The 11527-nt window shown below is 34.9% G+C and overlaps 2 protein-coding genes across 2 annotated transcripts in view; both read left to right on the top strand.

Annotated features, from left to right (window-relative positions):
* The first annotated feature begins 460 nt into the window (after nucleotides 1-460).
* LOC107667578 (transmembrane protein 196-like) lies at nucleotides 461-9344 on the top strand. The gene is made up of 5 exons (XM_016459273.1): nucleotides 461-486; nucleotides 636-851; nucleotides 2125-2181; nucleotides 7688-7957; nucleotides 8903-9344. Exons 1-5 carry the CDS (start codon nucleotides 484-486, stop codon nucleotides 8969-8971), a joined length of 615 nt encoding a protein of 204 aa, XP_016314759.1. The 5' UTR covers nucleotides 461-483; the 3' UTR covers nucleotides 8972-9344.
* LOC107667567 (DNA-directed RNA polymerase I subunit RPA43-like) overlaps nucleotides 9168-11527 on the top strand; it is a 7263-nt gene continuing 4903 nt past the window's right edge. Inside the window, exons 1-2 of the mRNA XM_016459260.1 lie at nucleotides 9168-9182; nucleotides 10306-10658. Coding sequence (XP_016314746.1) covers nucleotides 9168-9182; nucleotides 10306-10658 — 368 coding nt within the window. The remainder of the gene's footprint in view (nucleotides 9183-10305; nucleotides 10659-11527) is intronic.

Here is an 11527-nt window from a genome sequence, read left to right as displayed (position 1 = left end):
TATAATCACAGAGCATCCAAACGCTACAAAAAGCATGCTTTTTGTTTCAGCATCCTATAAAAAGGACTTTTATGCGCACTATTATGGATTCGGTCAACTCAAAACCTTTCTAGTAAAATGTGATTGAGTGTCTTAATGCGCTGTGCTGATATGTGCCGTTATGTGTGCAACTCACTGGTGTTATGCAATAAGCTGACCGGGGCGCATTTACCACAATCAGCGCTTTTACGCACCATTGCGCATATGCGCGCGAGGACACCTGCTCCGCTGTTTGACAGACTCGCAACTTTTCCCGCCAGATTAGATTTGGAACATTTGGAACAATTACCGTTCTAACGAATAACGCCAAGTATATAATAAAATAACGAGTTATAAAACTATTTTAGTGCCACTCCACTGCAGCACTGTAAAGAAATTCGATGGTGACAGTGGGCGGAGCTTTTACTCTAACTGAGGGAAATCGCATGGAGAAGGAGCAGAAGCATGGTAAACAGAGTTAGGAGGAGGGTAAAGTGAAACATCATGGAGAGCATCTTTGCGCACTGATACACGAGCTACTGGTCTGTTTTTGGAGAAATCACTTAAACTGACGTTCACACTTTCCTGGATCTTATGCGTTTGGTTTATCTGTGAAGACATGGAGTGAAGCGTTTTGCGCACCGGTCAGGAAGGATGCACGAGCGAAGATGTGCTCCAGCCGGAAGATCATCTGGAGTTTGTTGGTTCTGTCGGTGCTGGAGATAGGGCTCGGGGTGTCCAGCATCGCCCTGGGCGCGGTGGGCATCAGCCGGGCGAAAGCGGAGCACAAGACCCAGCAGGGCGACGCTTCTCCTTTATGGAGCGGAGTGTGTGTACGTCTCTCTTCTCTAGTCTTCTTCAGCGTAAATAACTGATCCGAATCTATCAAAACTCTCAGGCATTGAATGTTTGTGTATTTTTTTGTTAAAAATGTGTTGTTGTCAGATAAGTAGTACCATGGTACTACCCATCTAACAATTTTTGGTTCCCAAAACGTTTTTGTTTGGTTCCCCAAAATAACCCAAAATTCACCTTTGTGAATTAAAACATGTAGACTTCAGCATACTGTTTAAAAGATTACTTATTATGGAAATAATATACTTTAAAAGAATATACTTAAGTGCGAACTGAATGCAATGTTTTCGGATACTTAATTGCATGTTATTTGCCTTTAATTAAAAATGTATTATAGTTTAAATTTATATTAAATGCATTTTGAACCACTTACATAGGACCTAAGTGTGTTTTTTAATGTAATTTCATGCTTATATTGTCTTTGAATATTGCAATTAATGTAATATCAAATAACACAATGAAGTTCAATTATAATCAAGTACTTCACATATGCTTTAGTATATTAGTAAATTAAGTGTGTTTCTTTAAAGCATGACTAAAACCATAATGATTTAATATGTATTTTAATGTTTTGATATGACGTTAGTACTAAGGTCACTTTTTAAAGTGTGTTAAGTAACAAAGTCATGAAAGTGTCTCTCTTTAAGTACACATAAGTGGCCTTTTATTTCATTAATATTATGTTATCTGAAAGTACAGATGTTTAGAAAGATACTTTTAAGATTACAAAACAATGAAGCTCGCTTCTTTTTCACAATTGTAGTACCATGGCATTTTTTTTTAAGTACCATACCATAAAATGCATTTTTATATCATGTTGTATACTGTATTGATGTAACAGGTATCAACATTGTACCATTGTACAGTACAGTAATTTTTGTAGAGGAAATCTGACCTAGCGGCACACTTTCTGATGTATTTGAATGGATTAATGGTTCATCATAAAGTTGTTTACTTCACAGATACTGTAAATACTGTTTCTGTTTGCTCCAAAACTCATGTCAGATAAGACTCATGGTGTTTTCACAGATATTTCGTGAGGTTGTGATATTTTCAGAGTGTATGTGAGATCATTCCATCATTAACTCATATAAATGAACCTCATTTGTGTGTGTTCATGTCCAGTTCAGTTCATGTAGGGTCTGACTCTTCTGTAATCTGAATTCAGTATGTTTTGTCACATTTCTGCACATATTTCAATCAATTCATTTGTATTAAGATGCTCAAATATCATGTTTTTCTGTCTCATAGTTTCTTATCTGTGGACTGTGTGGCATGCTGTGTGCACGGAAAAGGACGGGACTGATTGTGAGTACACACTTTAGTATTCTCATACACAGTCTGCTGAGCAAGTACACATACTTCACTGTACTAGTACTGTATACTCACTCTACTGTAGAACACACACTGTACTGTAGTAAACTCTTAAAATGTTTTTTTTTTTCATCAATGCTCTATACTAGCACACATACAGCATGGTATTCTTCTATTTAGAACATACTTTTCTGTACTATTAACACACTGAACAGTTGATTATCTTAGAAAAGGCTCGTGATGTTTCATTAAATCTCAAAGGTTCTTCAGATCACTGTTTAGGTTTCTGAGTTCTTTAAAGCATGAGAACATAGATGGTTTTTAAAAAGTTTCAAATGGAACTTAAACAGGATTTTGGTTCAAACTGTAACTATTTTAGGAATGTAGAACACAAATACAGGTACATGAACTATAGGATTCTAAAACATGCTCTTTATTGTACTAATAGATCTCACCACACATTCCTGATTTGTTTGTGTTTTTTGCTATTCTAATTTAGAAATGGTTTGTTTTGGGTGGCCATATAAATATTTTTTGTAAAATATAAACTATTATCAGTTAAACTATTATAATTTTTCCCAGCATAAACTATTAATTTGTATAATATTAATATTTTTGAACTACTTTAAAGTAGATGATTTAAATGATGATGATGATGATGTGCAGCACCTGTGCTGTAAGTTATACGGACATGCAAATATGTTGGCTCATAAATTCTACATGTGTACTGATGATGTCAAAATAGCTCTTTTTAGAGCCTATTGTACTTAATTTTATTTCTGGCATGACAACTTAATGTACATGATAATGTACATGACAATGTTAATGTATTTGGTCTTGGCGGAATAGATCTGCTACGCTGCTGCTGCGGCAGAGCAAGTACCGAGACTTGCTACTGCCAATACATCCACAACATGCTGCTGTGAGCATGTAAGAAATACTGCTGCTGCACATATAACATACATGAAATAACCCCCATATAGCATACATGAATCACCCCGTAGCAGATCTATACAGGTGGAGCTGGGAAGGTGGAGGGTTTCTGAAGCATGCTGCGAACTGCTACAACAAGCACTAGTCATATATTTGAATGTTGAGCAGCGAGCTCATTGGCTACCGATACAGGAGAAAACCAATCAGCTTTGCCATGTGATAATGATGTCATTAGGTCAGATTGAGTTAGACCTATCGGACTGCGCCATCTAGAGTTTCATGCCAGAACTCTGTATACATCACATTTATGGTGTACTTATAATAGTAAAGCTAAAATGAAAAAGCTTCAGGTGGCATTTAATGATAGATTAATAGTTATGCTTAAGATCCCAAGGTGGATAAGTGCAAGCCAATTGTTTGTATCTAGTGATGTCCCTACTTTGCATGCTGTGCTAAGGAATTATACGTATAGTTTCATGTGTCGATTAAGTGATTCAAGAAATACAATCATAATGGCCTTAAATTAAGTGACACAAGGTATTCCTCCCTGTTCTGGAAGCACTGGCATTCAAGTGTGTATGTTTCTAAATAGTGCTTGTTGTATGTAAATGAATGTTTGTATGTAATTTTCTTCTTCTTCTTCTTTTCTTATTTTTATGATATGGAAATAATAATAATAATATATATTTTTTATTTATTTATACAGTGATAAAAAAAGAGATATCAAAAACCCCTATGCAAAAAAAGTAATATGTCAACAAAATGAAAAAAGAATTAATTTAAAATTGTATGCAACAATCAATATGCAACAAAAGTTTAGAATATGCTACATTTGCTGTCAGATGACCATTTTAATTCAGTGAAAGATGTCGGGTTATTTTCTTGGAAATGAAAGTGGTTAATTTGCATTTTAATTTGAAGTTGATTTTGGGATTTACTGCAATGGTCAATTTTAAGATTTTGAGCTATATTGTTTGCATAACATGTCTTCTTTCAGACGAGTGGAAAGAAAACATAAAAAAATACACATTTAAGTATTTATTTTATTACCCTTTATCTATTGGCGTCTGTAGATTACATACTACATTTTGCATTTTAATTTTAATCTGATTTTGTGATTTAATACATGCAGAACCATTTTGATTTATGGAATAATAAAAAAGAGATATCCAAAATCCCCTATGCAAATAACTTTTTTGAACCAAATGTTTAGATTTAGATTCTAGACATTTATGCAAATGAGTGCATATTTAATTAGACAATGCATCATCACATGACCGTGAATATCCACATCCGAGAGCAGCTCCAGCTCACAGTGAGTGAGTGTGTGTGTAAATATCCCAGGATACTTGACTGGAGAGATGAGATTCAATTAGCCACCTCTGAGTGGAGTGAGCCGCCCTGGCGGAGAGTGTTAATCACAAATCCATACTGAAGTGAAACGCTAGTCTGAGAGGTTCCACGGCTCTCCCATCCTACTCTCCACTTGTCTCTTTTCATATCATTACTTGTTTACCTGTGATTTCTTGTTTACAAGCTTTCAGCTTTGTCCTCAAACACGCTTCACCGTTTCTCGTTCTATCTCTCGCTCTCTCCTGCTGATTGATTTTGTTTCGGGGCCTTTAGGCACTGCCTGTGATGTTATTGTACGGCTAAAAGGAAAGCCTCCCCATCAGCCTGTAATGGTTCTGAATTCCTGACAGTAACGTCAGGAGCTACTCAAGAACACTTAAGCATTTTATCTTCAAATCATATTGACTTTTAATCCCAGTGGACAGTCGTATCTCAGTAGGGTTTAGATACTTAAACAGCGAACATACTGCAAAAAGTGTGTTTTGGCTGTTTCTCTTCAGTGTGTAATGTGATATGGGCTGCTGTATGAATGGAATACTAGCTTAATAGTATGCTGAGTATGTTCCGCATACTTTTTTTTTTTTTTTACCATTTCAGCAGAATCAATAATGCAATAATTTAGGGAAATGACAGAATGGCTGAATGAATCTGCTTATTCCCTACATGTAAACAATTATGCAAGAATGCTACATTATCTTGGAAATAAATGAGGTTATAAGCATTTTAATTTTTACTTTTAATCTAATTTTGTGATTGAAGGCAAGACACTACATCTAAAACCATTGTTATTTTGGGCTATGTTGCTTCTATAACATGTCTTCTTTCAGACTAATGGAAAGAAAACATACAATATACACATTTAAATGTTTATTTTATTACACTTTATCTCTTTACGTCTGTAGATTTTCATTACAATATATATTTTTAAAAGTTGTTTTCTCAAAAATAGATTTATCTCCACTTCAGCAGGACTTACATACACCAAAATGTACATATCTATATTCTGAAGGTTTTGTTCATATATCATTTACCTGTTTTTTTTTATTTTTTACCTTTTTTTAACCTTTTTTTTTTTTTTTTTACATTTTATTCCTAAAAATATGGTTAAAATGAATACTTTTTCTGGCTGTTGACAGTATTGTCTGATTTACAGAATGATAAAAAGAGATGTCCAAAATCCAAAACTCTGAACAAAATGAAAAAAGAATTTTTTTTTTTCCCTTTTTTAACCTTTTTTTTTTTTTTTTTACATTTTATTCCTAAAAATATGGTTAAAATGAATACTTTTTCTGGCTGTTGACAGTATTGTCTGATTTACAGAATGATAAAAAGAGATGTCCAAAATCCAAAACTCTGAACAAAATGAAAAAAGAATTTTGAACCTGGCTTTATCCAATGTTCATATTGCAGTACAAGTCAACGTGTTTGCCACCTCAAAGAACACAGCAACAACACCCAATGCTCAAATTTGTGATCTGGAACTGTATGCAAATTAGCGCATATTTAATCAGATAATGCCTCATTTACATATTTAAACATAACATTTCAGAAAACTTGTAATACAAAACAATTGTCTTAATGTATTGATATTAATCAACTGGGGAAAGTATGGTGAAATGTATTAGTTAAAACTTTTTTTTACCCTATTTACCTGTAGTGTCTTACCCTAAAATGTCTTATTACAAGTCAAAAGCAAAGAATATATATTTATAATATAATCTGAGCTGAGCAACCTTTTATGCAAATAGAAATGCAAATGCTTTCTCTATTATAGACCTTCATAGTGCACCATACTGCAAAAACAAGTAGTATGGTAGTATGCTAGTTTCTCCCAACAGTATATTTACATTTTAGTCATTTGCAGACCCTTATTACTGTAAGCAATTTATCTCAGGAGCCAACAATATCTGCAGTGCACAATACCAAGCAATGACAGTAGCAGTTATAGCGCACTAAAAGGAGTGCTAATGTGCAACCGTGCTGTGGAGTCAGAAGTCTCTTGTGTAATTTGAGGTCAGATCTGTCCTGAAGTGTTGAGGTGGCAGTTTTCTGCTGGCAGATAATGTCACTGTCTGGACGTGGTCTGACCGATTATAAAATCACTGAGCAGCACAATCCATTCTCCCAGTACACAATGGTTTCGTCTTCATCCTCCGTACACAGTATTTCTGCTGTGCTGTACGCTTCCTGATTAATATACTGTGACCTTTATGAGCATGGAAACCAATCAGAACATCTTAGCAACTGCAAAGCAACACCCTGGAAATGCCCTCACGCTTTGGTTGTTACTTTTGCATTGGCAAACACCACTTTGATAAATAAACTAATATTTTCATTTCAGTCTACAAGAAATAGTTAAACTCTAAAAAAAAAATGCTGGGTTTAAAACACTCCATCGCAGGGGGAAATATGGACAAACCCAGCGGTTGGGTTAAATGTTTAACCCAACCTTCTGGTCAGTTTTATTTAAATCAACTATTGCTTAAAAATGACTATATTTCTTGCTTAAAATGAACCCCAAATAGGTTTGGAATTGACATGTATTAATATGTTCATTAAATGAACATTTAGTAAGAAGCTGAATAAATAATAATTAATTTTTTTCTTAAATAGCTTATTAATGAATGTTCACCTTTTGATTATTGCTGATACCTCTAATCAAGTCAAGTCAAGTCACCTTTATTTATACAGCGCTTTATACAATACAGCTTTACAGTGTCGAACAAGAAAAAATGTGAGCTGATAATGCAAAAGTCAATGGAAAACAGTCAGTACGTTGCAATATACGTTATTTTACTGTAATATATTATTTCGATATTGCATGCAAGCAATATGCATTATTTTGATATTGTATGTATGCAAAATGCATTATTATTTGAATGTTGTATGCATGCAATATACGTTATCATTTTTATGATGTATGCATGCAATATGCATTGTTATTTTAATGTTGTACATATGCAATATACATTATTATTTGACTGTTGTGTGCATGCAATATACATGATTATTTTAATGATGTATGCATGCAATATGCATTATTATTTTAATGATGTATCCATGCAATATGCATTGCTATTTTGATATTATATGCATGCAATATCTGTTATTATTTTAATGATATATGCATGCAATACACATTATTATTTGAATGTTATATGCATGCAAAAGGCACACACAAACAGCTAACATTATGTATGTTTTTCTCTCTCAGATGATATTATTTTCCTCCTGCTGCATTTGTGGGTTAATTGGTGGAATCCTGAACTTCCAGTTTGTCCGAGCGCTGGTCAAGCGTCCAGACGCCATGCGCTCTCTTCATTTGGCTGTCATGTCTCTAGCATGTCTGGGCATCAGCAGCTGCACGCTGTCCACATGGCTGACCTGCAGACTGGCCAGCAGCGAACAGCAGCGCATGTTTCTGGAGAGAGAACACTCACTACATCACTCGCACGAAATGGCAGAGAAGGTACGCAAGGAGCTGGTATGTTTGTGTGGTCTGTGTATGCTGGTGCATCTCACACACTTACAGTCGACATTACATTAAAACTGACTCAGCTTACGTTCTTATTATATGTTCCTGGTCTTATTGCGAATGATTCGGCACACATTATCACAAAGAAAAAAACTGACTTCATAAACTTTCGTCAGAATTTAATAATTAGCTCAATGTCTGAAACAACTTTCCTTTTCCTGCAGTGAATGGGTGCCGTCAGAATGAGAGTCCAAACAGCTGATAAAAACATCAAAAGTAATCCACACCACTCCAGTCCATCAGTTAACATCTGGACAAGCCAAAGGTTGCGTGTTTGTAAGAAACAAATCCATCATCAAGATGTTTTTAACTTCAAACTGTTGCTTCCGGCTAAAAGACGAGACCATAATCCATAATAATGTGTGAAAATGTCCATCCCTGTTGTTCTCTCACATCAAAATCCACCCACATATTTGTCTAGAACTGTTAATGGACTGTTTTGGCTTGTAAACGGTGCTTGATCTGTGCAGATTTCTCTCCTGATTCAGACCAGACGACTTTTTCATGGGAGGAAGCGCTAATGTGGATTATGTATTTTAGATGGAAGCAATGGTTTGAAGTTAAAAATGTTTTAATGATGGATTTGTTTCTTATAAACACGCAGCTTTTGGCTTCTCAAGACATTAACTGATGGACTGGAGTGGTGTGGATTACTTGTGGATTACTGTGATGCTTTTATCAGCTGTTTGGACTCTCATTCTGACGGCACCCATTCACTGCAGAGCATCCATTGCTGAGACACTGATGCAATGCTACATTTCACCAAATCTGACGAAGAAACAAACTCATTTACATCTTACTCATACAGTAGCTAAGAATGGAAGTTGTCTCTCTCCTGTCTGTTTGAATGTTCATCTCGTAGCGAAACTCGGCTGTGTGTTTGTCTGCTTGCAGGAGGTTTTGGATAACACCAGCAATTGCATCTCTCAAATCTCCTACAACGGACGGAGCGCTTCGCCGTGACAGCTCGCTGCCCACATGCTCTTAACAGCACAGTTCTTCACTCTGATTGGCTGAGTCAGGCTGACAGTTCTTCACTCTGATTGGCTGGGTCGAGCTGACAGTAGAAGCACAGACGGCGTTCACCGGACATAATGTAGACGGAGCGTCAGATAACAGTATTGAGCAGACAGACAGCCAATCAGAGTCCAGTTACCTGATGACCTCAGGAGAGGTCAGAGCTGATGACCTTGATGACCAGCGTACAGAAAACAGACATTTGAGTACGAAATAAGCATGCAAACGATCTTCTCTCTCTTTCTGTATCTCTTTCTCTCTCCCCGTATCTAGATAAAGGGAATGTAATTCTGATATTGTATGGTATACTGAATGCTTTTATCCTGATCGTATAAATGCACACTGTAAAATGCCTGTAAAGATATTTATTCATTTACAGTATTTTTATATAGAGGCTTCATATGAAAATGAAATAAAGATATCAATGTAATTTGTGGCATTATGGCTGATGATTAAACCGTTAACACACAAAAACACCTTTACTTTTCACATCATAGATTTGTATGTTTTAATATACATATATTGTAGACTAACTCTACTAAATTTTTTATAAGTGCTACATTTTTTAAATTTCAATTGATGTAAATTTCAATTTACGTTTTCATGCATTTTTCATTTATTCCAGTTTTAAATTAACAGTTTTCTTTCTTGTGAATTTGATATTTAATTGAAGTCTTTTTCAGTTTCATTTCTATTGCATTTTATTTTTAATATTGTTATCAAATTTAAATTTATTTTAACTATAATTTTATTTGTAATTTTACTTTTAAATATTTCCGTACTATTAGTGATGTAAATAATGTAGCTACTTATTTATAAAAAGAACAAAAAGTCACATGAGTTTTTATTTATTTACTGTATTTTTATATAGAGGCTTCATGACAATCAAATAAAATGTCAGATGTGTTTTGTGTCATAACGACTGATGATTACACCACTAATCAAAAACCAAACCTTTACTTTACTCACCATAGATTTCTATTGTTTAATATAAACCTTTAGTATGTCTTGTAAACCAACCCTATGAAATTATCCATAAGAGCTTCATTATTTTATTTCAAAGTCCATTTTTAATTTAATCAATTTTTAAATAAAATAGTTTAATTTAATATTTAACTCCTTATCAGTTTTCTTTATTATTTTATTTTTTATATTTTTCATTAATTATAATTTATATTTAAGTATAATTATTTTTTATTTTACTTTGAAATAATTCCTTAGGATTATTTTATTTTAATTTTATTTTATTTTTCATGTGCAGTTCCCCTCCTCTCCGCTAGCAGTCGCGCGTCACTCCGCACATCTTGCATGCGAACACGCGAGCGAACACACCACGTGCTCCTCCGCATGTGTACGGCAGGGCGAACTGGATGCAGGAGGACGGAGCTGCGAAACCCGTCACAAACCCCGCGGACGTGTCGACGGTAGCGCAGATATCCAGTGGAAATGTCGCGGCGGTTCCGTGTCTCATCCCGTCGTTCGCGGACGCGGTGAAGCTGCTGAACGCGCGGTACTCGTGTCTGGTGCTGGACTCGCACCGCAGGCACATCTCACTGTCGCCCGAACACCTGCGGAAGAAACGCACGGGCATCCGGGAGGAACTCGACGCTGAGCTGCTCAAGTACTCCAGCAGGTAAACCCACAGGCTGCAAAGAAAATACCATGGTAAATGATGCTAACGCCGAGGTATTTTCACACAAACAGTATGGTTCTGTAACGTTTGCAAATTATTATTAGGCTTAGGCTTCCTTTCAATATTTTGAGACGGTCAAAAAAAAAAAAAAAAAAAAACTAATATTTTGTCGGGTTTCCCGTAGGTTGATGTGCCCAGAGCGGATCTGGTGGATGAGATCAAGAAACGGACCTTGTAGTATTGAAGAGGGAAAAAAAAAAAAAAAAAAAAGACTAGTATTTTTTGTAATGTTGTAATTGTGTGTCAGTGCTGTTGAATAGAAGTCCGTCACAGCTGATACAGAAGCATGGAATATGCCTTTGTAAGGTTGTAGTTAACTTATAAAAACAGAATAAATCTAGTGCACTAGTTTGAGTATGACTTGCATGTAGTTTATGTAGAAATTAGCAATGTATAACAGCCAGATTACAAAACCAGTTAACAATTATCCATCTTTTCTGCGATACGTGATGGAAAGTTTTCTATCTTCTATTCTATTCTATATTTGTGAACTCAGTGTCCCAAATTAGGTAATAATAGTCCTTATTTTACTCTAGAGAGGAGAATTTAGCTACACACACATATATATGTATATATATATATTCTCCTATATATATATATATATATATATATATTCATACATAATGTTTTTTATTAATCTGTTTATAATGTATTTTATTATTTAATGTTTTTTAATAAATCTGTCATGAAGTGATAGATAGATAGATAGATAGACAGATATATAGATACATAGATAGACAGATATATATAGATAGATAGATAGATAGATACATAGATAGATAGATAGACAGATATATAGATAGATAGAC

Source organism: Sinocyclocheilus anshuiensis, unplaced genomic scaffold (assembly GCF_001515605.1).
Source record: "Sinocyclocheilus anshuiensis isolate Anshui unplaced genomic scaffold, SAMN03320099.WGS_v1.1 scaffold1172, whole genome shotgun sequence".
Lineage (NCBI taxonomy): Eukaryota > Metazoa > Chordata > Actinopteri > Cypriniformes > Cyprinidae > Sinocyclocheilus > Sinocyclocheilus anshuiensis.
This window is presented reverse-complemented; position numbering and strand designations above follow the sequence as displayed.

Coding starts and splice junctions, on each gene's coding strand:
- LOC107667578 (XM_016459273.1), top strand. Junction 2,182..7,687: donor GGAAAAGGACGGGACTGATT/GTGAGTACACAC, acceptor TTTCTCTCTCAG/ATGATATTATTTTCCTCCTG. Junction 7,958..8,902: donor AGAAGGTACGCAAGGAGCTG/GTATGTTTGTGT, acceptor GTCTGCTTGCAG/GAGGTTTTGGATAACACCAG.